Below are 25,851 nucleotides of genomic sequence, written 5' to 3' on the forward strand. Positions count from 1 at the left end.
TATAATGGTGTAGGGCATGTGCAGTTGGAGTGATATGGGACCCATAATACGTCTAGATATGACACTGACAGGTGACATGTACATAAGCATCCTGTCTGATCACCTGGATCCATTCATGTCCATTGTGCATTCCCATGGACTACGTGCATTCCCACGGACTTGGGCAATTCTAGCTAGGACAATGTGACACCTCACATGTCAAGAATTGCTACAAATTGGCTGCAGGAACACACTTCTGAGTTTAAACACTTCCACTGGCCACCAAACTCCCCAGACATGCACATTATTGAGCATATATGGGATGCCTTGAATCATGCTGTTCAGAAGAGATCTCCACCCCCTCGTACTCTTATGGATTTATCGACAGCTCTGCAGGATTCATGGTGCCAGTTCCCTCCAGCCCTACTTCAGTCATTAGTCGAGCCCATGCCACGTCGTGTTGCGGCACTTCTGCGTGCATACACAATATTAGGCAGATGTATCAGTTTCTTTGGCTCTTCAGTGTATTATAAAGAACTAGATAGCCACCAAAAGTAATTGAGAATATGATGGAAAAGGCTTGCTGCAGCTTTTAGCAATAAGTGTCAACAATGGAAGAAGGTACAGGGATTATGGTTTTAATTCTCTTTGACAGAGTGGTCTTGAGAGATGGTCAGTGGGGGAAGCCAGATACTTGCCTTTACAGTACACCAATGCTGTTCTATTTGTATATTTTCTTCCAGGAATCACATTGGAGCTCAGTTTCAAAAGCACCCTTATATGATGGACTAGTTTGCCAGTAATTTATCATGACTTCGAAATGTGACAGATTATTGACTATAAACTACATAAGGAAATAAATGAGCTATGGGATTTTTGTCAGTATACCCAACTCCTTAGAGCTATCTAGGGTATGGACACACACATTATCCTTATTACTCATTTCTGTAAATGGTATAAGAAATTGAGGAGGCTCCAGCACGTAAGTTGATCAAAAAGCTCATTTGTGTGTAGTTTGCCCTAGGTAATATCCCTTGCTTAAGTCAGGGACAATGCTACTTAGCTAGCTAAAAAAAAAAGTCTACTATTAATTTCAGTGCACAAGCTGCAGAGTTTTAAACGTGTAAGATGATCTGTAACATGTGACTTCAAGTTCAGATTTTAATTTAATAAATATAAACATCTAAGAACTTACAACTTTGTATCATTTGTTGATTTACCTAGTGCTTTATTTCTGATGGTGCGACCAGGCATTGTGCAGTACAGAATTGCATGTGTTGTGTTTTATCTAATGTCACAATTTTGTCAAAGGTATTGCTGTAATTGATGAGCACATATACGTCCTGGGTGGCGAAGAGGGCTGGGACCGCTACCATGACACGATAGAATGCTACTCAGCTGTGACTGACACGTGGCAGCTGACGGGTGACATGCCAACCTCTCGCTCCTGGCTCAGCTGTGTGTCTCTGCAGGTTAGTGCCAGATACTGTGTATCGTGCAAGCTGGTAGCCACGTGCCTTGATGTAGCTGGGTGTTCTCATTGATATTGGAAGGAAAAATTGTCATACAACCTTATGTAACAATGAGACTCAAATGTTTATCAGCGACTTTTCCCACTTTCCAAAGAGTAAAATACAGCTTGTTGAGTTACTTTGTTTTATTTATTACCATCTGCAATGCATTGTTTTCGTGGTATTTGATGGGTAGAAAAGTTCTTCTAGTGTCATGATACTTGAAGGCCATTTATGATTTTATCTGTGAGAAGCAGTTATATGATCAAATAAGAACACTAACTTATTAACATGAACTTGGCAGTGAGAACATTGCGCTTGATGCCATCTTGGCAGCCAGAGATGGTGGTGTGTGTGTGTGTGTGTATCCTGATGAAGGCCTCTTTGGCTGAAAGCTTTGTTTGACGGTCTTTGTTCTGACCAACTCAGTATTTCTGCTATATGGTGAGTAGCAATTATCCTTTTCATAATATTGTCAGAGATGAACATGTCATTTTTTGTGCAGAACACGTGACAGGATGAAAGTACGACACCAACTGGAAGAATAAGATTGGGTGTTTGATGAAAAGTGCCGATACTGGAAAATGTTGTAGTGTGACAGGATGACACTTCGCAAAGATTCAACAATTCATTCCTAAAAGAGGGTGTTAAGAGTTTAAACTTTGTGGGTATCATATAACATCAATAATTAATAAGAAAGTAAAATTGACATATATATTACTTATACATTTCCACAGAATCAAAGTTTTAATCTTTCCACATTGCGGAAGTCATCCTTCAGAGTTGGCAGATCTAAACTACCTAGTGGCCAGGTCCTTCGGATATGTCAGATAGCCAGTCAAACTCAATAAGACCATCATCACATTGGTCTACCCAAAAGTGTCGCAAACATTAGTTTGACAGCTGAAAGTCTATGTCCACAGAGCAAGATATTTTCAAGAAATTAACATTAGTCCATAAATTCCAAGAAAGAAAGATGTTGAGCAACAACAGTTGCATTATGATTAATTATTTGAATGACTCCAAAATAAGTGCTCGTCAGGCAACTAATAAAATATCTGCAGTAACTTACTCATTAGATGATTATTTATGTTAGTGTTAATCTTTCATTTCAGAATAAAATTCAGTTGTCAGTTGCAAATATGTTTTTTTTCTTTGGTTTACCAATTTTGGTGAATTAATTTGTCATCTTCAGAAGCCTAAAAAATTAGGGATATTTTTAAATATTTAGCCTGCAGTTGCTGAAAATTACAACTTTGAATAAAGTAATTAATCTTATTTATTTCCAATGATGAACCCAATAATACTTATGAGTCATACATGATTGTCAGTTATCAACAGTTTCAGAACAACATTCATTTTTCATCGTGCTGTTTTTAAAAATGAGAGAACATTGTATTGAAAACTTGGTGTAACCAAATAAAATAACTATCCAGTGTTAGAACATATTAAGTTACAATTTAGTTGGTTAAATCAGTAAGCATTTAGACAACATATAAAAATAAATAAATAGGTAAATAAATCAAATGAGAATGATGGAAAAGAAGAAAAGACACTGCAAATCCTGAATGAAACAATGGTGGAGGAAATGGCTGCTAACAGCTAGTATTCAGATTGGGTACTCACTGTTCACCAGTAATCATATTTTGCAAAATTTGTAGTTAAAACTGAAAATAAAATCAATTTGTAGATAGAAACTGAAAGTAAACAAAGAAAATCTGTTTTTATTATAGGCTACAAGAAGACATACTAAACTTTCTGAAACTAGTCTAGTCTAGCCTTTTGTATAAATGGAAATATTGTTAGTGTGACAGTCTGATGGTTCTTTACTGTGATGTTGGGTGGTGAAGTAAAGTATTTTAGAGAGCCAAGACTTCATGTTATTTAATCTTGCTCACTTTATTATTTGAGCGCACTCGCCAACCTCTTCTGCTCAAACTTCTTTTCTTGAAGTACTACAGTTACTGCTGGAAGTTAATAGTACAAATCCATCATGCAGCTCGTAAAATAAATGAGAGGTTTCTCATTAACAGCCTCTCATATATGGTACTCTTGTTTACAATAATTGTGCTTTACAAAGTTGTTGCATTATGCTGAAAATCACAAAAACATTGATAAGAACAGTCCAAAAATATTTCTGTGTAATAGGTATTTTCTTGAACCTGTGAAGTCACAGGCATTGTCATGACCACTTTTCCTCTGTGGCATGCACCATATCTCCAAGGCACGGAATAAGCTGCCTGACCAGCAGATACTGTGATCATTGTACAATGTTTGTCATCGTCTCAGCATGCAGATAGGCTGTGTCCATCTATCTCATGATACATGTGCATAAATAAAACATACATCCAAACAATATATTATCTAATACATTATGAAAATCAACTTTTTATAGTGGCGTCATCATTCATTGGTTCGAGAAATGCGTGTGCAACACATGTCATCAAAGTGGTATATTGCACTACAGATTCCTCCCCTTATATGGATGATGTCATCACTACATTGACCCGCTAACCAAACAACAAATAATTAAAGTACAACTTCACTACAAGTGTTAAAAATATTATAGTTGTAATTATATCTCATTTTCAATTAATTTATTTATTCATGTTTATTAACTGCGCAAAACTCCACAGTAGTGTGGAACTACTAATCGTAGGTACATGGTTCACTTTGATTAAGTTCCATAACATTTCTACCAGATACTCACCCTTACTATGAACATGAGATCTCAGGTTACAAACATTTATTACCCATAAGGGTCAATAACAGGTTTTTTCTACAACATGTTGTGGTTTCTGCTCTTGCACCAGTCATTAATAGGACATACAGTCCAGCCGTTTAGTCAAATTGTTCATTTTTCATGTAATTGAGTACGTTTATTCCAGAATCCAAGCTTTTCTTGCCCAGCTCATAAAACTATTGGAAATCATTGGGTATGTACTATCCAAACAGAGATAGGAAGGGTTCCACAGCAGAGACTATTGGACATGGTAAAGAGGAGAACCCCAAAGATTGATACCCACCCCAGGATTCCCTTCCTGGCAGGTTCTGTGCCAGGGAGAAGGACGATGATCACCATATCCTACAGAACAGACTTCCCCAGTTTCACCCTAATGGGCCCTGAAAAATGGTCCTAAGACATCACTGTTGACGCCAAGTGGAGAAGTTAACAACATGACACAATAATAACCTTTGTGTGCAAATTCCTCCCACAGAAAATTCTTATAAACCCAACCATATTACTTACCTCCAACAAAAATTTAAAAAAAATAAAACTCCCTCTAGAACCATTTAAACCCTTTATAAACTGCCACTGAATCCGAACAGTTACATGTCTTGAACAGTTAAAAAAGATTTGTCAGCAGACATTCTGTAGTTGGTTTCCTATTTATCCGAACATGGAGAATGGCATACAAAAGTGGGACATTTGTCTCTTTACTATGTCATCTTTAAATTCGCTTATGGAACAGACCAACACGGGTAAATTCACCTACTTTGCTACTTTGGAGAAATTTTGAAAGTCATGCTACCAACATGTGCAGTAAGTGTAAAGATACACCTCTTTCCACAGATACTACTCTCATGTAAATATCCACAGTGGTACTGTCCCTTTTATGTATCTTTCTTTTCTCTCAGGAAAAGGTCATCATTTTCCTAGGTCCACCTATCTTTTGATCACACCATAAATACAGATTAGGGTACAATATACTGTTAATAACATTTACAACTCTACCTCCTCCTTTTATACATATATGTTCAGGTAACACACTCGTGCCCTAACCCTTATTCACACCAGTTTTTTAATAGTCTTTTGGTGCTATATTTGTCCTATAGCTCTTTACATACTCACTACTGTAACTCTGAATGTCCTCGTGTGTTAGAATGAATGTACTCCTATTAGATGGCACAACAAACAATATCTCAATGTTTGCCTGTTGTCTCTACACTTCATATTTAAGGGCATATCCTCCTTCATTTCCTCCATTCAATAGTGGTGGATGTAACATCCAGCTCGATGTAGAAAAAGAAAGAACTCCTCTAGGCCCTGCAGTCTCTTTGCTGTTTAAAGTTTGTTAATTTTATTGTACTAGATGTTTCTTAAGACACATTTTTTAATCATATCTATATTGTGGAAGCCTTTTTCTTTACCATTCAGTGGGTCTACTAGGAAAGCAGTTTTCTGATGTGGAATCCCTATAATTTTGTATGGACCCTCATAACAATGGAAAAACTTGCTTGTTTTTTTCTTTAATTCTGAACTGTGATGATGACCTTTACTAGCCTCATATTGTAGTTTAAAATTAGGGGCACTTGCTTTTAAATTATATTGTACTTGACATTGTGTTTGTCTACTTAATCTAGTTTTTATCTGTTCTTGTACCTTGCTAGTTGGTATTCTTCTGTTAGAGGCCAAGAAAAAAGTTTAAACAATGATGCTCTTATGAACTTTGTATTCAGAATTTCTACCAGGTAAAGTCCAGTTGACATGTAACATAATTCATTAAGGATAACATGAAACTCCGAAATCCTCTATGCCCAAGTTGTGTATTTCTTGGAACACTCAGATCTTGCATAATTCTTTTAGAGGGATTGGATTTCAGATGATATTTTGAAATGAGTACATGTTTTACACCTTCTCATGCCAAAAACCCTTTAAAATTGCTACTTATAAATTGAGTTCCATTATCGGTAAGTAAGAGATTTGGTTTGCTTACATCCACAAAATAATCTCATAAGCAACTGGTTACTGTTGTTGTCTTCAGTCCAGAGACTGGTTTGTTGCAGCTCTCCATGCTACTCTGTCCTGTGCAAGCTTCTTCATCTCCAAGTAACTTCTGCAAGCTACATCCTGCAGAATCTGCTTAGTGTATTCATCTCTTAGTCTCCCTCTACGATTTTTACCCTCCATGCTGCTCTCCAATACTAAATTGGTGATTCCTTGGTGCCTCAGAACATGTCCTACCAGCCAATCCCTTCTTCTAGTCAAGTTGTGGCACAAATTCCTCTTCTCTCCAATTTTGTTAAGCACCTCCTCATTAGTTACATTATCTACCTATCCAATCTTAAGCATTCTTCTGTAGCACCACATTTTGAAAGGTCAGAGGCTGGAAGGTCTCTTGGGGAATGGCAGTCCAGTCTTCATGGAGTGCTGCTCTGATGTTCTTTAGGATTCAGGTCAGGACTCTCTGTAGGCAGTCCATTACAGGGATGTTATTGTCCTGTAACCACTCTGCCACAGGCTGTGCATTATGAACAGGCACTTGATCGTGTTGAAAGATACAATCCCCACCTCCGAATTGCTCTTCAACAGTGAGGTGCTTAAAATATCAACGTAGACCTGTGCTGTGATAATGCCATGCAAAACAACAAGGGGTGCAAGCCCCCTCCATGAGAAATATGACCACACAATAACACCACTGCCTCCGAATTATACTGTTGTCACTATATACACTGGCAGATGATGTTCACTGGGCATTCACCCTGCTATCGGATCTCCACATTGTGTACCATGATTCGTCACTCCACGCAACATTTTTCCATTGTTCGATCATGTAATGTTTATGCTTCATACACCAAGCGAGACGTTGTGTGGCTTATAAGCAGCCACTCGACCATGATATCAAAGTTTTCTCACCTCCAGCCTAACTGCCATAGTACTTGCAGTGGATCCTGGTGCAGTTTAGAATTCCTGTGTGATGGTCTAGATAGATGTCTGCCTGTTACACATTATGACCCTCTTCAGCTGTCAGTGGTCTCTGTCAGTCAACAGATGAGGTCGGCCTGTACGCTTTTGTGCTGTATGTGTCCCTTCATGTTTCCATTCACTATCACATTGAAAACAGTGGACCTAGGGATGTTCAAGAGTGTGAAAATCTTGTGTACAGACGTACAACACAAGCGACACCCAATCACCTGACCATGTTCGAAGTCTGTGAGTTCTTCGGAGCACCCCATTCTGCTCTCTCACAATGTCTAATGACCACTGAGGTTGCTGATACTGAGTACCTGGCAGCACAATACACCTAATATGAAAAACGTATGTTTTTGGGGGTGTCCAGAAACTTATTGATCACATAGTGTACATTCAGAAGAGACTTCCTGACACATCTATACTCAGTGTTAACAAATTTCTCTTCTTCAGAAACGCTTTCCTTGCCATCACCAGTCTACATTTTATACCCTCTTTACTTCAACAGTCATCAGTAATTTTGCTCCCCAAGTAGAAAAACTCCTCTACTACTATAAGTGTCTCATTTCCTAATCTAATTCCCTCAGCATCACCTGATTTAATTTGACTGCATTCCACTATCCTCGTTTTGCTTTTGTTGATTTTCTTCTCGTATCCTCCTTTCAATACACTGTCCGTTTTGTTCAACTGCTCTTCCAGGTCCTTTGCTGTCTCTGACAGAATTACAATGTCATCTGCAAACCTCAAGGTTTTTATTTCTTCTCCATGGATTTATATTGGATAGTTTAATGGGATATAGCTTTATATATTTAGGCCAGCAAGCTATCAAAACAAAAATATAAGAAAAATCACCTCCGCCCTTTGGCAGAGAACTGAAAAAAATCATATCATGAATATCTTATTTGTCCATTATTTTCTTTAACTTTCTGATTAAGATCACAACCACATACCCTTTTTATTTCTCTGCTACTCAAATATGTTGGACACACTTTCGTAGACCAAGATGTCCATATCCCTTGTGTATGAACCAAATCAGATTCTGGACTAGTAGTTTAGGTATACACAACTTCCAATGCTATGAGTATTTATGTTGCCTTCAAAATAACGTATCCCCGTTGAAAAACATTTTATTCTAATCCCTGCCCTTCTTAAAATATCCATCTTCAGCTCATTTTGTATTTTCTTAGCTGATATCCTTACTTGATTGTTCGTCTAACTTATAGCTAACAATTTACTCTAAATATAATCCCAGGGCATCCCTTATTCATCCTCAAAGGTAGTCGTGAGAGCATATTGGCCACTAAAGTTTATGAACCCTTCACATAATTTAACTTAATCTTAAAAGATTGTAAAAAAAAAAAAAAAGTACCCATCACATTAATTTACTGTGTAATAGTCTTACTCTCCATTAAAATAATAAAGCTTGATGATATGTATATATTTCAGTCTATGATTCCCAGCTAAGGGTTTTGGAAACCACAAACTATGGATAATAATACTGTTTCTGTAGCTGCACAATTTAATTCGTGGTTATTGAGACATTGACTGGTGCAAGATATTGTATTACATTCTCCCTTATTGGTAGCCCATTCCCCCTGAAAATTCACATCCATGTCCACATTCTGATACATATGAGCCAATTTAAAGGTTTGGTGCATCAGAGGATGGATCAGAATTTTGGCTTGCAATAAAGCTTGCTTAGGAGTATATAGAGGGTCTATACAAGGGCGATGTACTTCAGGACAATATTATGGAAATGGAACAGAACGTAGATGAAATAGGAGATGTGATCTGTGTGAAGAGTTTGACAGAGCACTGAAACACCTAAGTTGAAACAAGGTCCCAGGAGTAGACAACATTCCATTGGAACTACTGACAGCCTTTGGAGAGCCAGTCCTGACAAAACCCTACCATCTGGTGAGCAAAATGTATGAGACAGGCGAAATACCCTCAGACTTCAAGAAGAATATAATAATTCCAATCCCAAAGAAAGCAGGTGTTGACAGATGTGAAAATTACCGAACTATCAGTTTAATTCGGGGATGATCAGTTTGGATTCCATAGAAATGTTGGAACATGGTAGGCAATACTGACCCTTCGACTTATCTTAGAAAGTAGATTAAGGATAGGCAAACCTACAATTCTTACATTTGTAGACTTAGAGAAAGCTTTTGACAATGTTGGCTGGACTACTCTCTTTCAAATTCTGAAGGTGGCAGGGGTAAAATACAGGGAGCGAAAGGCTATTTACAATTTGTAGAGAAGCCAGATGGCAGTTATGAGAGTAGAGGGCCATGAAAGGGAAGCAGTGATTGTGAAGGGAGTGAGACAGGGTTATAGCCCCTCCCTGATGTTATTCAATCTGTATATTGAGCAAGCAGTGAAGAAAACAAAAGAAAAATTCGGAGTAGGTATTAAAATCCATGGAGAAGAAATAAAAACTTTGAGGTTCGCTGATGACATTGTAATTCTGTCGGAGACAGCAAAGGACCTGGAAGAGCAGCTGAACGGAATGGACAGTGTCTTGAAAGGAGGATATAAGATGAACACCAACAGAAGCAAAACGAGAATAATTGAATGTAGTCGAATTAAATCGGGAGATGCTGAGGGTATTAGATTAGGAAATGAGACGCTTAAAGTAGTAAATGAGTTTTGCTATTTGGGGAGCAAAATAATTGATGATGGTCAAAGTAGAGAGGATATAAAATGTATACTGGCAATGGAAAGGAAAGTGTTTCAGAAGAAGAGAAATTTGTTAACATTGAATATAGATTTAAGTGTCAGGAAATCTTTTCTGAAAGTATTTATATTGGTGTAGCCATGTATGGAAGTGAAACGTGGTCAATAAATAGTTTGGACAAGAAGAGAATATAGGCTTTCGAAATGTGGTGCTACAGAAGAATGCTGAAGATTAGATGGGTAGATCACATAACTAATGAGGAGGTATTGAATAGAATTGGAGAGAGAGAATTTTGTGGCACAATTTGATTAGAAGAAGGGATTGGTTGGTAGGGCATATTCTGAGGCATCAAGGGATCACCAATTTAGTATTGGAGGGCAGCGTGGAGGGTAAAAATCGTAGAGGGAGACCAAGAGATGAATACACTAAGCGGATTCAGAAGGATGTAGGTTGCAGTCGGTATTGGGGGATGAAGAAGCTTGCACAGGATAGAGTAGCATGGAGAGCTGCATCAAACCAGTCTGTGGACTGAAGACTACAACAACAATTTTGTTTAACACTTCCATTGCCCCATCATCCCAGATCCATTGAGATTGCTTCAAAAGTCATTGGTTGTTCATAGACTGATCTTTTGTAAATTGGTTATAGAAGCCAGCTAATCCTATAAATGAATTCAACTGTTTTATATTTCGAGAAACTGGACAACCTTTTATTGCCTGAATTTGTTCTGGCTCACGTTGTGCGTCTTTTAATCTTACAAAACTTTTAATTCCTCTCTTCTAAAAATGCGAGTTACTTAGTGTTATTGTTAGCCCACTCTCCTGCAACCTTTTTAATGTTTAATAGGCAGAGTGCAGTGTTCTTTCTGTGTTTTAGAAACAGAGTATATTGTGATTCTTGAGTTTCTCCCGGCGTATTTGATAATCAAAATATCCATGGGTGTACTCCCGGTCTACAGTGTCCAACGGGCACAATATTTCGGCGATCATATATGTCGCCATCATCAGACCGGCAGTACACTTGTGGATATTTTGATGAGAGTATATTGTCCACTTACGCGATTATTAAATAAGTCATTGCCCAAAGCTTTAACTGAGCCCCATTTGAAAACTTCTACAGATATATTTAAACCAAAGGGAAGTAATCTGTACTGGTAAGGCTTCCCATCCAACAGGAATGTCGTGCAGGCTCTGAACCCTTGTGGAGGGGCACCTGCCTTGTATCTAGCTGTAAAATCCACTGAACTAAAAAACTTCCCTTATTCAAATTTGGACAGTAATTCTTATGTACTGACAAGTCTATCCCTTTCCATCTCGGATTGTTTATTCAGTCATAGTGTCTAAAACCAAATGAGTGTCTCCATTCTGTTTTCTAACTACTAATAAGGGGCCATTATATGCATTTAGGCTACATTCTATAATACAGTTTTCTGTATTTCTTCTTGTACTGCTATGTGTAGACTCACAAGAATAACATACTGTATAGGAAAAAAAGAAAAAAATCAAGAGGCCTTATTTTCTATTAGCCAGTCAAAGCAATAATCAGTTAAAAAGTATTGTTAAGGAAAGCAAAATTGGGACAGCCTAATTGTTTGACATTGTAGACAGCAACTTCAGGGCAATGAATGAGCAAGCTTAAGAACATTAGTCATGTTGACACAGAAATATCACATCACTTGATGACTGTGCATTATTATTGTTTGCAGGTGAAGAAGTATAATCCGGTTAAAGATGGATCCTGACAGGTGTTGAAGAGGAAGACTAGTATAAGACTGAAGAGTGAATGAAGGTCCTTGGGTCTGGTATCCCAAGTGCCTGTACTCTGCTGCCTAAGTACAGGTGTAAAATTGACAGTGATGACTTGAAATGCTTTCAATACAGTATTGCTGAATTTATTTCATTGTATTCTGTATACAATCTACTAACGTTTTTCATCATATTGATTGAATATTAGTTACCAAAGTGAAATCGAGTATGTATTCACAGTAGAATAAATGAATCTGTAATGGTAAGAATGAAGAAGTGCATGCGCACATTGCTCTATTTATTCTTTCTATATTTGTTATGTGTTCTTGTCTGTTGTGGAAGATTGTATTAATAAATGCAAAAACTACAATGTGTTGTTTGCAATGTGCAAGCAATGAGATTGTTACATATTTTTTTATGTAAACATTTGTACCGTGTAGTATACATAATTGATGTTACTTTTCACATGGCTCTCTCTCTCTCAGGAAATAAATTGTTGGAGCCAAGATATGATATCTGTACTGGAAAATTTGCCTATCATTTACAAATTAAAAATTGGAGAGATGGCAGTGGTGAGGTCCTGGAAGGTTGTAATGCTGAATGAGTCAAGTGAAATATTTACCTCAATCATTTTTTATGGAGATAAATATTATGCACAATTTTTAACATCAAAGATTTCCACTTTTGTATATATCAAATGCCCCTCAGGAGCCTTTTTTCTATGTTTGTTTCTTAAAATTAAGAGATTGGATATTGATATTATCTGTGAGTGAACAAAAGACTTGGTGTGGGGGCTAATGGAAACAGCAGGAGCACCGGGACAGTGTAGAACTCTGCACTGATTTTCCCTTGTTTCTGGTTGCTACAAACCTTAGCTTAGCACACACAACTTTGTACACTGGCCTCCTTGTCACCATTTGGACTTTCATTTCATATTTTGTGGTTGTTTGTGTACCTTTTTTGAGTCATTCAAAAATAAGTAATGACAAATTCCCCACACTTATCCTGCTGTCCCTCCCACCTTGCCTGTTCTGTGCCTCAACTATCCATCCCCAACTGAGATCACTACTCACAGCAGTCATGCCTCAGTGCACAAAAAAGACAGAGGCTCGCTCTGTGTGTGTGGTTTTTTTTTTTTTCTCTTTCTTTTTTAAGGAAAACTTAGCCTACTTTTAAATATGCCTGTCTGCTGTTCAATGACTGATGACCTCAGATGTTAAGTCCCATAGTGCTCAGAGCCAGCCATTTTGCTGTTCAATCTCTCATCTGTGTGGTGAGTAGCCATCTATCCTAATCCATATTGCTTTGCTTTAAATGTGTTGCCTAAAATTCTCTTCCACAGCAGTCGTTATATTTTGGCAGAACCCTTCATTCTTCTGAAGCACAGTAGTATAAACAATGCACAATTGATAGTATGGTGTTGCCTGTAAGCTTTTTGTTATATGTTGACTGAGGGAGAGAACGATGAACAGAGTAACCACATTTGTGAAAACTGGCAGAGTAGACATTGTGGACACTATTTCTTTTCTGAGAAGCCATTGATAGTGACAGTGATAGACAATGACGGGCCAGGAATGTTTTCATTCTAGCACTAAGAGCCTAAACAAGGCAAAGTGAAATCGAAGAGTATTCAGCAATGGCTGCTACACAGCTGCTGCACAGTATTGTTTAATTGCTGTGGCTGGATACACATGATGATCTGCTATAGGGCCAGTTATTCACCAGAATAATTTTAACAGATAACGGGAATTTACTTCATATCACAGACAAGGGTAAGAGTTCAAGTCAGAGGCAGTGCCATTGGTCCAGAATAAATGTAGACACTCTTTCGTAGTTAATATGTTAATGACATTGTTGCAGTTTTGCACAGTAGCATAGTCCAATGTTTTCTCAACAGATCTTGGCGCACATTTTCCAGTGGGTGACAATGCAGCAATGAATTAAGTAAAAGTGTTGTTTGAGCAACACAAGGCCATATTGGAGTGATACTGAAGGTATGAAAACATTATGGAACCAACCCACCAACATGTACAACAATTAATCATATTTGGGATGAATTTGAAGCTGGCCATACTGTTCAGGAGGTGCATAAGGAGAGGTCTGGCCAACTGAAAACCTCAATAAGTTCAGCTTCCAATGCTGCTGTGTTGCAACATTTTATTAGGTAACTTCAAAAATCTGTGAAGCAGGGTACACATGAAAGCATGGTAAGCTGATCAAGGGTATGACAAATTCTGAAGGCTGCAAATTGGGAAGTTTACATTCAAAGATTGCTGCATGCTATGAATGAAGATGACTGACCCGGATCGAAGGATGGAGTACTGGGAGTTGTTTGAAGACATTCTTCACAAGGACGTATGGTGTGCAGGGATGGTTATCGCTCTGACGATATGCAATTCAAACTAAACGGTACTGTAAACTGCCACACCTGCATATACTGGGCTCCTGAAAATCCTCACATTCACATGGACAAACATGTAAATCTACCGGGTGTTAATGTGTTTAGTGGTCTGTCATATGCTGCAAACATAGATTTTACCTGCCATTTGTTTAAAATAAGATTTTACTTTCAAGATGATGGCACTTATGAATACCACAGAGACGTCAGAGCTTACTTGGATGGATGATGGACAGGTCGAGGAGGAGCTGTTGGATACCTACTACAGTCTCCAGACCTTACACCTCTTGACTTCTACCTATGGAGGACCTTGAAAAATAAAAGTTTATCAACAGAAACAAGCTACGAGAAACCACAAAGGTGCCTTGTGCTGCTATCACACCAGTCACACTGACAGTTGTAGCTCGGTCAGCAGTTAAGCTGCATCGACATTGTTTAGCTGCTGATGGGAGGTCACTTCGAACACACAAAATAATCTACTGCCCATGCAAGAATTGTATGGTATGTCACTTTGTTCCATCAATATTGACTATTTTGTGTACTCCTCTCTCTATTTTGCCAAGGCAGTAAAAATAATGATAATCAGCCAAAATCACTACTTGAACTGTTCAGTAACAATAGCAGATTTTTCCCGTGGAATAACTAACAGCTGAACTTTTTCATATGACATCACATCTATTGGCTTCCCCAACTCGCATCTCTCATCTTCTGACCTAGCATTGACCTCGTGCAGATCCGTCTTTCACCTTAAACTTCATTTACATAAATTAGAAGGAACCATAGAAGCTGTGGCAGTGGAAAGTTGAGCCAAACTTTCATGCTCCAGGGTTGTTAACAAAAACAGTGAAAGATAATCTCTCCTTTGTACAAACATTTTACTGTTTCTCAAAATATTTGTGTGTCAAATTTATGCACATTTGCATGGGTTCAAGACAATTCTGAAAACTTTTTCCTCTTCAATGTTAGTATCTCAAAAATATAGTTTTGGTAGGGTTTGACAGGTTCTTGATGTGACTAAAATCACTCAAGGGAACAGAAAAGTTATTCGGCGATAGACACATATATTCATTGTTTTCTTTGTCACATAATCAATCGTTCAATATGTTTAGGCAACTTGCATTGTAAAAATAACGAACGATATGAATTTTGGTTACCTTTTCCTGACTTTAATGATGACTTGGGGCAAACAGATTGCTTTGGTTCTCAAAAGCACATGGCTGGAGTACTCAAGAAACAAGCCACTGTCTTCTTGGAAAGTGCTTTGGGAATGAAGCACTTTTGATGGTTTTGCTTCTTCTTGTAGCATTCAAAACAAGAGTTACCGCTCAATTTCCAGCTTGTATCTTCCTCCACTGAAATTTTTTTTTTTTAGTGTGTCCATAGACCAGGGGTGCTCAACCCATCGAGCGTGGTCATCTGGTCGATTGACAAGGCTTTGAGTCGATCTTTCAAAACCTATGTCCAAAATCTGTTTAAATGAACTGTTTTCGAGACATACCAGTTTGCTGACAATGAGTGATTCGCATGGTATTTGTAGGTGGTAAATCTGACAACACATTCATCTAATAGTCCCACTCATACAAACTAAGGAGTCCACATGCCAAGTTATAATTTTCACTCAGTGTTTGTGAAATGTGAATGTAGCTAAACACAGGAAAACATGCCACTTCTGTGGTGGGTGGAAAGAACAGTTTTATATACACTGCATAAAGACAGGTGTATGTATTTGATAAGTAATACCTGAAAAGGGAAATAATGAATGTCAATTTCGAACAGTTCACAAAGACTTCGAATTGGAAGCAGCTGCTGGTAGTTAGCTGAGAAGGTAGACACTTTCTAACCTTAAAATCTAACCTTCAAAGTAAATTACAATTGCAGCAGTATTTTTGTAAAGCCTGTATAAAAAGTCTCTCATCAAACATAGGATCATTTCGTGATCAGAAGTATTGATGAAAATGTGCAAAACAATTTGACAACGGCACAGTTGTTAAGGAGTGCTTTCTGGCAACTAGCGAGTCCGTTTTCCGCATTGAAAAACAAATTGGAGATAGTATTGGCAAACAGAGACTTGTCTGTCAAGACATACTGTGACAATAAAAATAGAATTAATGGCAGAAAATATAAAAAGTCAACTGATAACAGGTTTGCCGTCATGCTTGTGTTTCAGATTGTAGTTAGACGAATCAGTAGATAGTCGATTCACCTGAACTTATGATTTTTGTAAGGTTGATTTTTCGGATTTCAGTGTAAAAGACCTGCTTACAGTTTGACCTCCAAAGATGCTACATGAGGAGGGAATGTTTACAATGCATTCAAATCCTTCATTTATGAATATGATTTGTCTATTCAGAAACTTGCATCTATTACTACTGATGGCAAACACAAAAGATGTCACATTGTGTGTGAATGGCGTATCTTTATCGCCTTCAAGTTTCATTGTAACATGCATAAGCAGATGCTTTGTGGACATATTCAGTAATACATGTTATGAATAGTGTTACAAAAATTGTGAATTCAAAATTCTTGCAATCACTACAGAGAAGAAAGTTTAGAGTGCTATTAGAAGAGCTGGATACCCAGTCTGGAGACCTGCAGTTGCACACCGCAGTTCAATGGCTTTATAGAGGTATGGTTCTAAACAGATTTAGAGGACTTCACCAGCAATAAAATCTCTCGTGTCTGAAAGAGAGGAAGATTAACCACAACTGCATGATTTGTGCTGATTGTTGGATATGGCATTTGTACCTGAACTAGTAGTTAAACTTAATGAGCTAAACAAATAGCTTCAAAGGTAAAATGAAAGCTTCATAATTCTTGCTGTTATAACCCAGGAACACCGTAACTTTATTTCATGAATAAGCATAAACACATGAGAGGCAAAGTACATACAACAGGCAACATAGAAGAGACCAGTGGAGCCTTGTGTCTGACATAGGTAGCCATTAGTTCTAACAGGGGCCACAGCCAGCAGGCTGCACATGCAATTGCTGTCATACTAGCAGACCTAGTGGCCAAATTAAGCATGAACTATGAAGCAAAACACACACACACACACACACACACACACACACACACACACACTCTCTCTCTCTCTCTTAGTAGTTAGACTCATCTTCCTTTGCAAAGAAGTGAGCACTATGCTCAAATAAATTTCTTCCGCCATTCACATTGTTTGCTGAGTCACGCGACGTGCTGCCACCGGCATGTAGGGTCAGAAGTGGCATGAGAGTGGACAGATGTGGTGCCGCCCCCTCCCTCGCGTCCCGGGCTGCAATGGAGGAGGCAGTGGTGGAGGTGTTGGCTGTGACAGCGAGGGAGGCAGTATTCTGCCTTGGCCCCCGACAGCTGAAGGGGGCACCCACAGCAGAGGAGACAATTGTGAAAGCGGCAGCAGAAAAGGCGAGGGCGCTGGTCATGATGTAGGGAGACTGCCAGATGGACAGAGGATGCCAGGGCAGCAGAAAAGTCCATGCAAGGTTGAAGTGTTGTGACGCCGTCCCCTCAGCAATGCGAATGACACAGAGGCATCAACAATGGTGACTCTCGATGACTGCAGGCACCCATTTCAGTCTTCCAGTCTGGTGTCAGAAGTGTGAGCCCACAAAAGTGTTGCGACACCAGTGTAGGCGGATGTTGTGGCATTGGTTGAAGCAGATGTAGCAGAGTACAGGGCTAATGGCTACGCAACAACCCTGCTGGATTCTTTACCTCCAACTGGAGTAAACCTGTAAGAACCGAGGAACCGGCCAAGAGCCACTTGCGGTGACACACACGAAACACATTTTTTCATCTGAGTCTTCAATGTTTGTACTAGTCATTCTGCTTCCCCAGTTAATTGGGTTGGGAAGGAGGAGCTGTGACATGGTGAACACCACTTTTAGACAGAAAATGCACTGCATACAGGAACCTAGAGTACACATCAATCGCAAGGAGCCAGGTCATATTTAAAAAAGTCCCGTAAAATCTACGTGAACTATTTCCCAAGCTGACGGGGAGTTGGCCATGGCTACAAGGATGCACGCTGGAACTAGTCACACAATTTCCCCAACAATGCCTGGGGAAAAAAAAGTGTCTTTGTGGAGCAGTTGTGCCACAGCAGCAGCGTCCGGTACGAATTTGTGGTAATACACAATTTTGCCTAAAATGCCTACAATTCCTTGACGGACATGAGGGTGTGGCAATGCTGCCATAGATTCAATATGCTGGTGTAATGGCAGCACACAACACTTAAAAGCCCAAATAGATAATAGATGGTTGAAAAAACCGTGTCTTGTCCAAATTGCACTTTAACCTTGCAGACTGTGAAACAGAAAACAGAGCATGGAGTTTCTGCAAATATTTTTCTGTAGAGGCACCAGAGAGAACTATGTCCTCCAAATAGTTGATGCAGCCTGGAACTGATGCAATAAGTTGTTCTAAAAGGCTGAAATGCCTGTTGGACTGCTGCATCTTCTCCGTTTCCTTGTGAACTGAAGGCTGGGAGGAACAATTTATGAAACTTTGGATCAGGATTCTATCGGACTACCTGCAGCCTGTGAAACTTCAAATGACTGAGCTATGTTTAATACTTCTGTAACCATAGGATTTTCATACTTGTAGAGCTTCCCTGTCAGGAGTAAAACGTATGATTGCATCTCAAACCATTTGGTCTGCTTAGCGTTCCTTATGAAAATTTGTCACAAAATTATGACGAAGACAAAGTCCATGCAGTACTGCTGCCCCTGCCCTGTATGTTTTGGCAGCTTTTGGCAATGGTAAAACTCCACACGAGCAGCAATAATGGAATAATTTTACTGAGATAGGTAGAAAGTAACTTGCACATCTGACCAAAAGAAAGACTTGAAGGTTCTTGTAAGAGGCGAGCTGACAACTGATACACATGAGGTGAGATCCATGACAAAAAAGAGCCTCACACAAGTTTACCACTGTTACCCCAAATTCCTGGAAATGATGTTGCATGCATTTTTCACAGCCATCCCAGTCTTCTATTGCATCATCATACGCAGGGAATGGCGGCAAGTATGTCGTCTGTGAGGCTGCATGTGGTCATTAAAAGGGAAATAGTAACTGTCAGTGCCTGCTGTTGCTTAAGAAGAGATTTAAGCACTGCCTCCATGGAAATTAAACTCAAAGAAACGATGACCGAAGTGGAGCACATGAAGTCGAATACTGTACTCATTGCCAAAGTGTTCTACCCCAAGAACATTGTAACTTTTACATTGTTGTTGTGGTCTTCAGTCCTGAGACTGGTTTGATGCAGCTCTCCATGCTACTCTATCCTGTGCAAGCTTCTTCATCTTCCAGTACCTACTGCAACCTACATCCTTCTGAATCTGCTTAGTCTATTCATCTCTTGGTCTCCCTCTATGATTTTTACCCTCCTCGTTGCCCTCCAATACTAAATTGGTGATCCCTTGATGCCTCAGAACATGTCCTACCAACCAATCCCTTCTTCTAGTAAAGTTATGCCACGAACTCCTCCCCAATCCTATTCAATACCTCCTCATTAGTTATGTGATCTATCCATCTAATCTTTAGCACCCTATTTCAAAAGCTTCTATTCTCCTCTTGTCCAAACTATTTATCACCCATGTTTCACTACCATACATGGCTACACTCCATACAAATACTTTCGGAAACCACTTCCTGATACTTAAATCTATACTCGATGTTAACAAATTTCTCTTCTTCAGAAACGCTTTCCTTGCCATTGCCAGTCTACATTTTATATCCTCTCTACTTTGACCATCAGTTATTTTGCTCCCCTAATAACAAAACTCATTTACTACTTTAATCGTCTCATTTCCTAATCTAATACCCTCAGCATCTCCCGACTTAATTCGACTACATTCCATTATCCTCGTTTTGCTTTTGTTGATGTTCATCTTATATCCTCCTTTCAAGACACTGTCCATTCCGCTCAGCTGCTCTTCCAGGTCCTTTGCTGTCTCCAACAGAATTACTATGTCATCGGCGAACCTCAAAGTTTTTATTTCTTCTCCACGGATTTTAATACCTACTACGAATTTTTCTTTTGTTTTCTTCACTGCTTGTTCAATGTACAGACTGAATAACATCTGGGAGGGGCTATAACCCTGTCTCACTCCCTTCCCAATCACTGCTTCCCTTTCACGCCCCTCCGCTCTTATAACTGCCATCTGGCTTCTCTACAAATTGTAAATAGCCTTTCGCTCCCTGTATTTTACCCCTGCGACCTTCAGAATTTGAAAGAGAGTATTCCAGTCAACATTGTCAAAAGCTTTCTCTAAGTCTACAAATGCTAGAAACGTAGGTTCGCCTTTCCTTAATCTATTTTCTAAGATAAGTCGTAGGGTCAGTATTGCCTCATGTGTTCCAACATTTCTATGGAATCCAAACTGATCATCCCCGAATTAAACTGATAGTTCGGTAATTTTCACATCTGTCAACACCTGCTTTCTTTGGGATTGGAATTATTAAAAAATGGCTCTGAGCACTATGGGACTTAACATCGGAGGTCATCAGTCCCCTAGAACTTAGAAGTACTTAAACCTAACCAACCTAAGGACATCACACACATCCATGCCCGAGGCAGGATTCGAACCTGCGACCGTAGCGGTCGCGGCGTTCCAAACTGAAGTGCTTAGAAACGCTGGTCACTCCGGCCAGCTTGGAATTATTATATTCTTCTTGAAGTCTGAGGGTATTTCGCCTGTCTCGTACATTTTGCTCACCAGATGGTAGAGTTTTTTCAGGACTGGCTCTCCCAAGGCCGTCAGTAGTTCTAATGGAACATTGTCTACTCCCAGGGCCTTGTTTCGACTTAGATCTTTCAGTGCTCTGTCAAACTCTTCACGCAGTATCATATCTCCCATTTCATCTTCATCTAAATCCTCTTCCGTTTCCATAATATTGTCCCCATGTACATCGCCCTTGTATAGACCTTCTATATACTCCTTCCACCTTTCTGCTTTCCCTTTTCTTTGCTTAGAACTGGGTTTCCATCTGAGCTCTTGATATTCATACAAGTTGTTCTCTTTTGTCCAAAGGTCTCTTTAATTTTCCTGTAGGCAGTATCTATCTTACCCCTAGTGAGATAAGCCTCTACATCCTTACATTTGTCCTCTAGCCATCCCTGCTTAGCCATTTTGCACTTCCTGTCAATCTCATTTTTGAGACGTTTGTATTCCTTTTTGCCTGCTTCATTTACTGCATTTTAATATTTTCTTCTTTCATCAATTAAATTCAATATTTCTTCTGTCACCCAAGGATTTCTACTAGCCCTCATCTTTTTACCTACTTGATCCTCTGCTGCCTTCACTTCTTCGTCCCTCAAAGCTACCCATTGTTCTTCTACTGTCTTTCTTTCTCCAATTCCTGTCAATTGTTCCCTTATGCTCTCCCTGAAACTCTGTACAACCTCTGGTTCTTTCAGTTTATCCAGGTCCCATCTCCTAAAATTCCCACCTTTTTGCAGTTTCTTCAGTTTTAATCTACAGTTCATAACCAATAGCTTGTGGTCAGAGTCCACATCTGCTCCTGGAAATGTCTTACAATTTAAAACCTGGTTCCTAAATATCTGTCTTACCTTTATATAATTTATCTGAAATCTGTCAGTATCTCCAGGCTTCTTCCATATTTCTTGAACCAAGTGTTAGCTATGATTAAGTTGTGCTCTGTGCAAAATTCTACCAGGTGGCTTCCTCTTTCATTCCTTACCCCCAATCCATATTCACCTACTACGTTTCCTTCTCTCCCTTTTCCTACTGCCGAATTCCAGTCACTCATGACTATTAAATTTTCGTCTCCCTTCACTATTTGAATAATTTCTTTTATTTCATCATACATTTCTTCAATTTCTTCATCATCTGCAGAGCTAGTTGGCATATAAACTTGTACTACTGTGGTAGGCGTGGGCTTCGTATCTATCTTGGCCACAATAATGTGTTCACTATGCTGTTGGTAGTAGCTTACCTGCATTCCTATTTTCCTATTCATTATTAAACCTTCTCCTGTATTATACCTATTTGATTTTGTGTTTATAGCCCTGTAGTTACCTGACCAGAAGTCTTGTTCCTCCTGCCACCGAACTTCACTAATTCCCACTATATCTAACTTTAACCTATCCATTTCCCTATTTAAATTTTCTAACCTACCTGCCCGATTAAGGGATCTGACATTCCACACTCCGATCTGTAGAACGCCAGTTTTCTTTCTCCCGATAACGACATCCTCTTGAGTAGTCCCCGCTCGGAGATCCGAATGGGGGAATATTTTACCCCAGAGGACGCTATCATCATTTAACCATACGGTAAATCTGCATGCCCTCGGGAAAAATTACGGCTTTAGTTTCCCCTTGCTTTCAGCTTTTACATGAAAAAAGCATTTATAGATGAGGAAGAAAGTACATACAACAGACAACACACAAGTGGCCAGCAGAGCCTTGCGCTCTGTCCCGTATAGTCATTAGTTCTAACAGGGGACACAGGCAGCAGGCTGCACAAGCAACTGTTGTTGTACTAGCAGGCCAATTGGCCTCTAGTGGCCGAATCGAGCACAAAATTCACACGCGAAGTATGAAGCGGCAAGCACACTAATTTGGTAGTTACAGCACCTATTTCTTCTATAATGTGTTTCACATAAAAATTGACCTTTGAATTGCAAAGTTACAGAAATTAAATGTGAAACAGTTTCCTTGAATACAGTCTGATCAAAAACCAGCAATGGGTCAAGAAGCTGAAAAGAAGTAAACGGCCAGCTTTACAACAATCAAGAGAGTTTAAAATGGATTTTCAAATTTCAGGGCAATGGAACCTGTTCTAGATTTCATATCACTATCTTTCCAAATAATGGGTGTGGAAACTACCGTATTTACTCGAATCTAAGCCGCTCTTTTTTTCCGGTTTTTGTGATCCAAAAAACCGCATGCGGCTTAGAATCGAGTGCAAAGCAAGCAGAAGTTGCGAAAAATATTGGTGGGTGCTGCCACAACTAACTTCTGCCGTCGAATATATGTAGCACTTTCCTATCTGTGAGAAGAGATGGTTGCTAACAGGATCTTTTATGAATTGTGAATCACATGCAGTATTCTCTTCACCATAAGAATAATACGAATATAAACATTTTGCAATGTATTGTTTCGTGTTTGCTGTTATCTCATTTAAATCCTGTCTGCCTCATAAGCTACGAAACTAGAGTGAGACAACAGCAAACGCGGAAGAATATACATATCATGTCGTGTTTATATTCGTATTATTCTTATGCCTAATAGTGATACAGTCAGAAATGAAGCACGGCAATTGACTAGATTTTTAAATAAGATTTTCAAAGGGAGGAAAAATATTCGCTAAACTCTTGTTCAGAACATCTTCTATAATACGCAGTCTATTATTTGCTTCTTGTTGGTCATTATCAAAGAAAGCAGCAGTGTAAGTAACAACAAAAAATTGTAAGCGGCGGTAGCGCGCATGAAAGCAAGCCATGCCACGAGCGGCGACAGACCGTAAACACGTAGTATCAGAATGCGACAAACAATGCATGACACAGTACAGTAATGCATTTTCAGCTTAGAGTGATGTAAACACCTATAACAAAAAGAACTGCGCTTATCAGATCAAAGAAAAATAAGCAATCAATTCAAACCAGACGAAGCACGTGAAAAAGGAAGGGTACCCGCATAAATACGGATGGAGCGCCTGATGCATAGCAATGGCTACCTGGCAAAGCTTAACTGCTAAGCTTACGACTTGAACCAAACTACTGTAGTTGTATCGTCATTCATTTGACCTAAATTGTATCTCATATTACAATGGACCAACTTTGTTTCGATTTGGAGGTGCGACCTAAAACTTTTCTCTCCCCTTGAATTTCAAGTCTCACATTTCAGGTGCAGTTTAAATTCGGGAAAATTTTTTTTCCTTGATTTTAGAGTCTAATTTTTCAGGTTCGGCTTAGATTCGAGTAAATACGGTATTTCAAGTAAAATGAGTACTCTTCTTTTTTTGTAGTGAGAGTGAACTTGACGAGGAAATAAATTGATTTAAAAATGACATTTCCCAGCCCTAAAAGTGTAAAAGTGGTGTCGTATGTTTAATCATTTTTTTGGATCAACTTATCAGTATGAATGTGTTTTCAGTGATGAACTTAGAATAAAAATAAATAAACTGATTGATCCTCATCTTTCAGACTGTATAAGGTTGGCTCTGACAAATTACTCTTCAGGTTATTATAAACTTGCCAACAATACGCAAAGCTATCTCATTAGAATTTTTCAGTATTTATTATGGTTTATACTTTACATCTACATCATACTCCGCAAGCCACCTAATGGTGTGTGGTGTGTGGTGGTGGTGGTGGTGGGGGGGGGGGGGGGGGGGTACTTTCAATACTATTATCTGATCCCTCCAACCCTGTTCCACTTGCGAATAGTGCATGGGAAGAATGACTGTAGGTAAGCCTCTGTATTGGCTCTAATTTCTCAAATTTGCTCCTCGTGGTCATTATGTGAGGTATATGTGGGGGGAAGTAATATGTTGGCTGACTAATACTGAAAAGTGCTGTCCCGAAATTTCAATAGTAAATCTTTTTGTGATGCACAATGCCTGTCTTGTAATGTCTGCCAGTGGAGTTTGTTTAGCATCTCTGTAACAAACCTCGAAAACACTCAAAAGTTATACTGTGTGACAGTTCTATTGCAGCAGAAATGAATCCTACATAAGTTAAAGGTGTTAGATTTGCTCCAGTTACCTCTCTAGATGCAGTGAGATCATTTTTTCAGACAAAAAATGTGCTATCTGACACCCAACATGGCTACAGAAAATTTTAAAAATTTTCAGACTTTGCAATCATATACACCTGCTTACTTACTGTAAGTTCAACACCTAAAGATTGTAAAGTTGCTCAAGTCACACCAATACTCAAGAAATGAAATAGGAGTAATCTGTTGAATTGCAGACCCATATCACTAACATCAATTTGCAGTAGGGTTTGGGACATATACTGTGTTCAAACATTGCAAATTACCTTGGAGAAAATGATTTATTGACAAACGGACAGCACAGATTCAGAAAATATTTTCCTTGTGACACACAACTAGCTCTTTATTCTCACGAAGTAATGAGAGCTATCAACTGGAGATGTCGCATTCATTCCATATTATTAGATTTCCAGATGGCTTTTGCCACCATTCCTCACGAGCATCTTTTAATTAAATTGTGTGCATATGGAATATAGCCTCAGTTACGTGAGTTCCTTTCGCAAAGGTCACATTTCATAGTAACTGATGGAAAGTCACTGAGTAAAACAGAAGTAATACCTGGCATTCCCCAAGGAAGTGTTATAGACCCTCCGCTCTTTCTGATCTACATACACGACATAGGAGACAATCTGGACAGCCCTCTTAGATTGTTTGCAGATGACACTGTCATGTACCATTCTTTAACGTTATTAGATTATCAAAACCAATCGCAAACTGAAGTAGACAAGATATCTGTATGATGCAGAAAGCAGCAACTGATTCTAAATAATGAAATGTGTGACGTCATTCACATGAGTACTAAAAGAAACCTGCTAAATTTTGTTTACATGATAAATCACACAAGTCTAAAGGCTGTAAATTTAACTAAGTTCTTAGTGATTACGATAACAAGTAACTTAAACTAGATAATGCTGTGGATAAAGCAAACCAAAACTCCGAACACTTAGAAAATGCAACAGATCTACTAAAGAGACTGCTTAAACCACACATCTGCCCTCTTCTTGAGTACTGCTGTGCGGTGTAGGATCCGCATCAGATAGGACTGAAAGAAATTGCCGAAAAAGCTCGAAGAAGAACAGCTCGTTTTATATTGTCGTGAAATAGGTGAGAG

At 39.0% G+C, this 25,851-nt stretch overlaps 1 protein-coding gene across 1 annotated transcript in view; it reads left to right on the forward strand.

Annotated features, from left to right (window-relative positions):
* LOC126175107 (kelch-like protein 12) overlaps window positions 1–11,977 on the forward strand; it is a 75,377-nt gene extending 63,400 nt beyond the window's left edge. The window contains exons 12-13 of the mRNA XM_049921661.1: window positions 1,291–1,451; window positions 11,568–11,977. Coding sequence (XP_049777618.1) covers window positions 1,291–1,451; window positions 11,568–11,603 — 197 coding nt within the window. The 3' untranslated portion in view covers window positions 11,604–11,977. The remainder of the gene's footprint in view (window positions 1–1,290; window positions 1,452–11,567) is intronic.
* Window positions 11,978–25,851: the final 13,874 nt, after the last annotated feature.

This window comes from Schistocerca cancellata, chromosome 3 (genome assembly GCF_023864275.1).
Source record: "Schistocerca cancellata isolate TAMUIC-IGC-003103 chromosome 3, iqSchCanc2.1, whole genome shotgun sequence".
Taxonomy (NCBI): domain Eukaryota; kingdom Metazoa; phylum Arthropoda; class Insecta; order Orthoptera; family Acrididae; genus Schistocerca; species Schistocerca cancellata.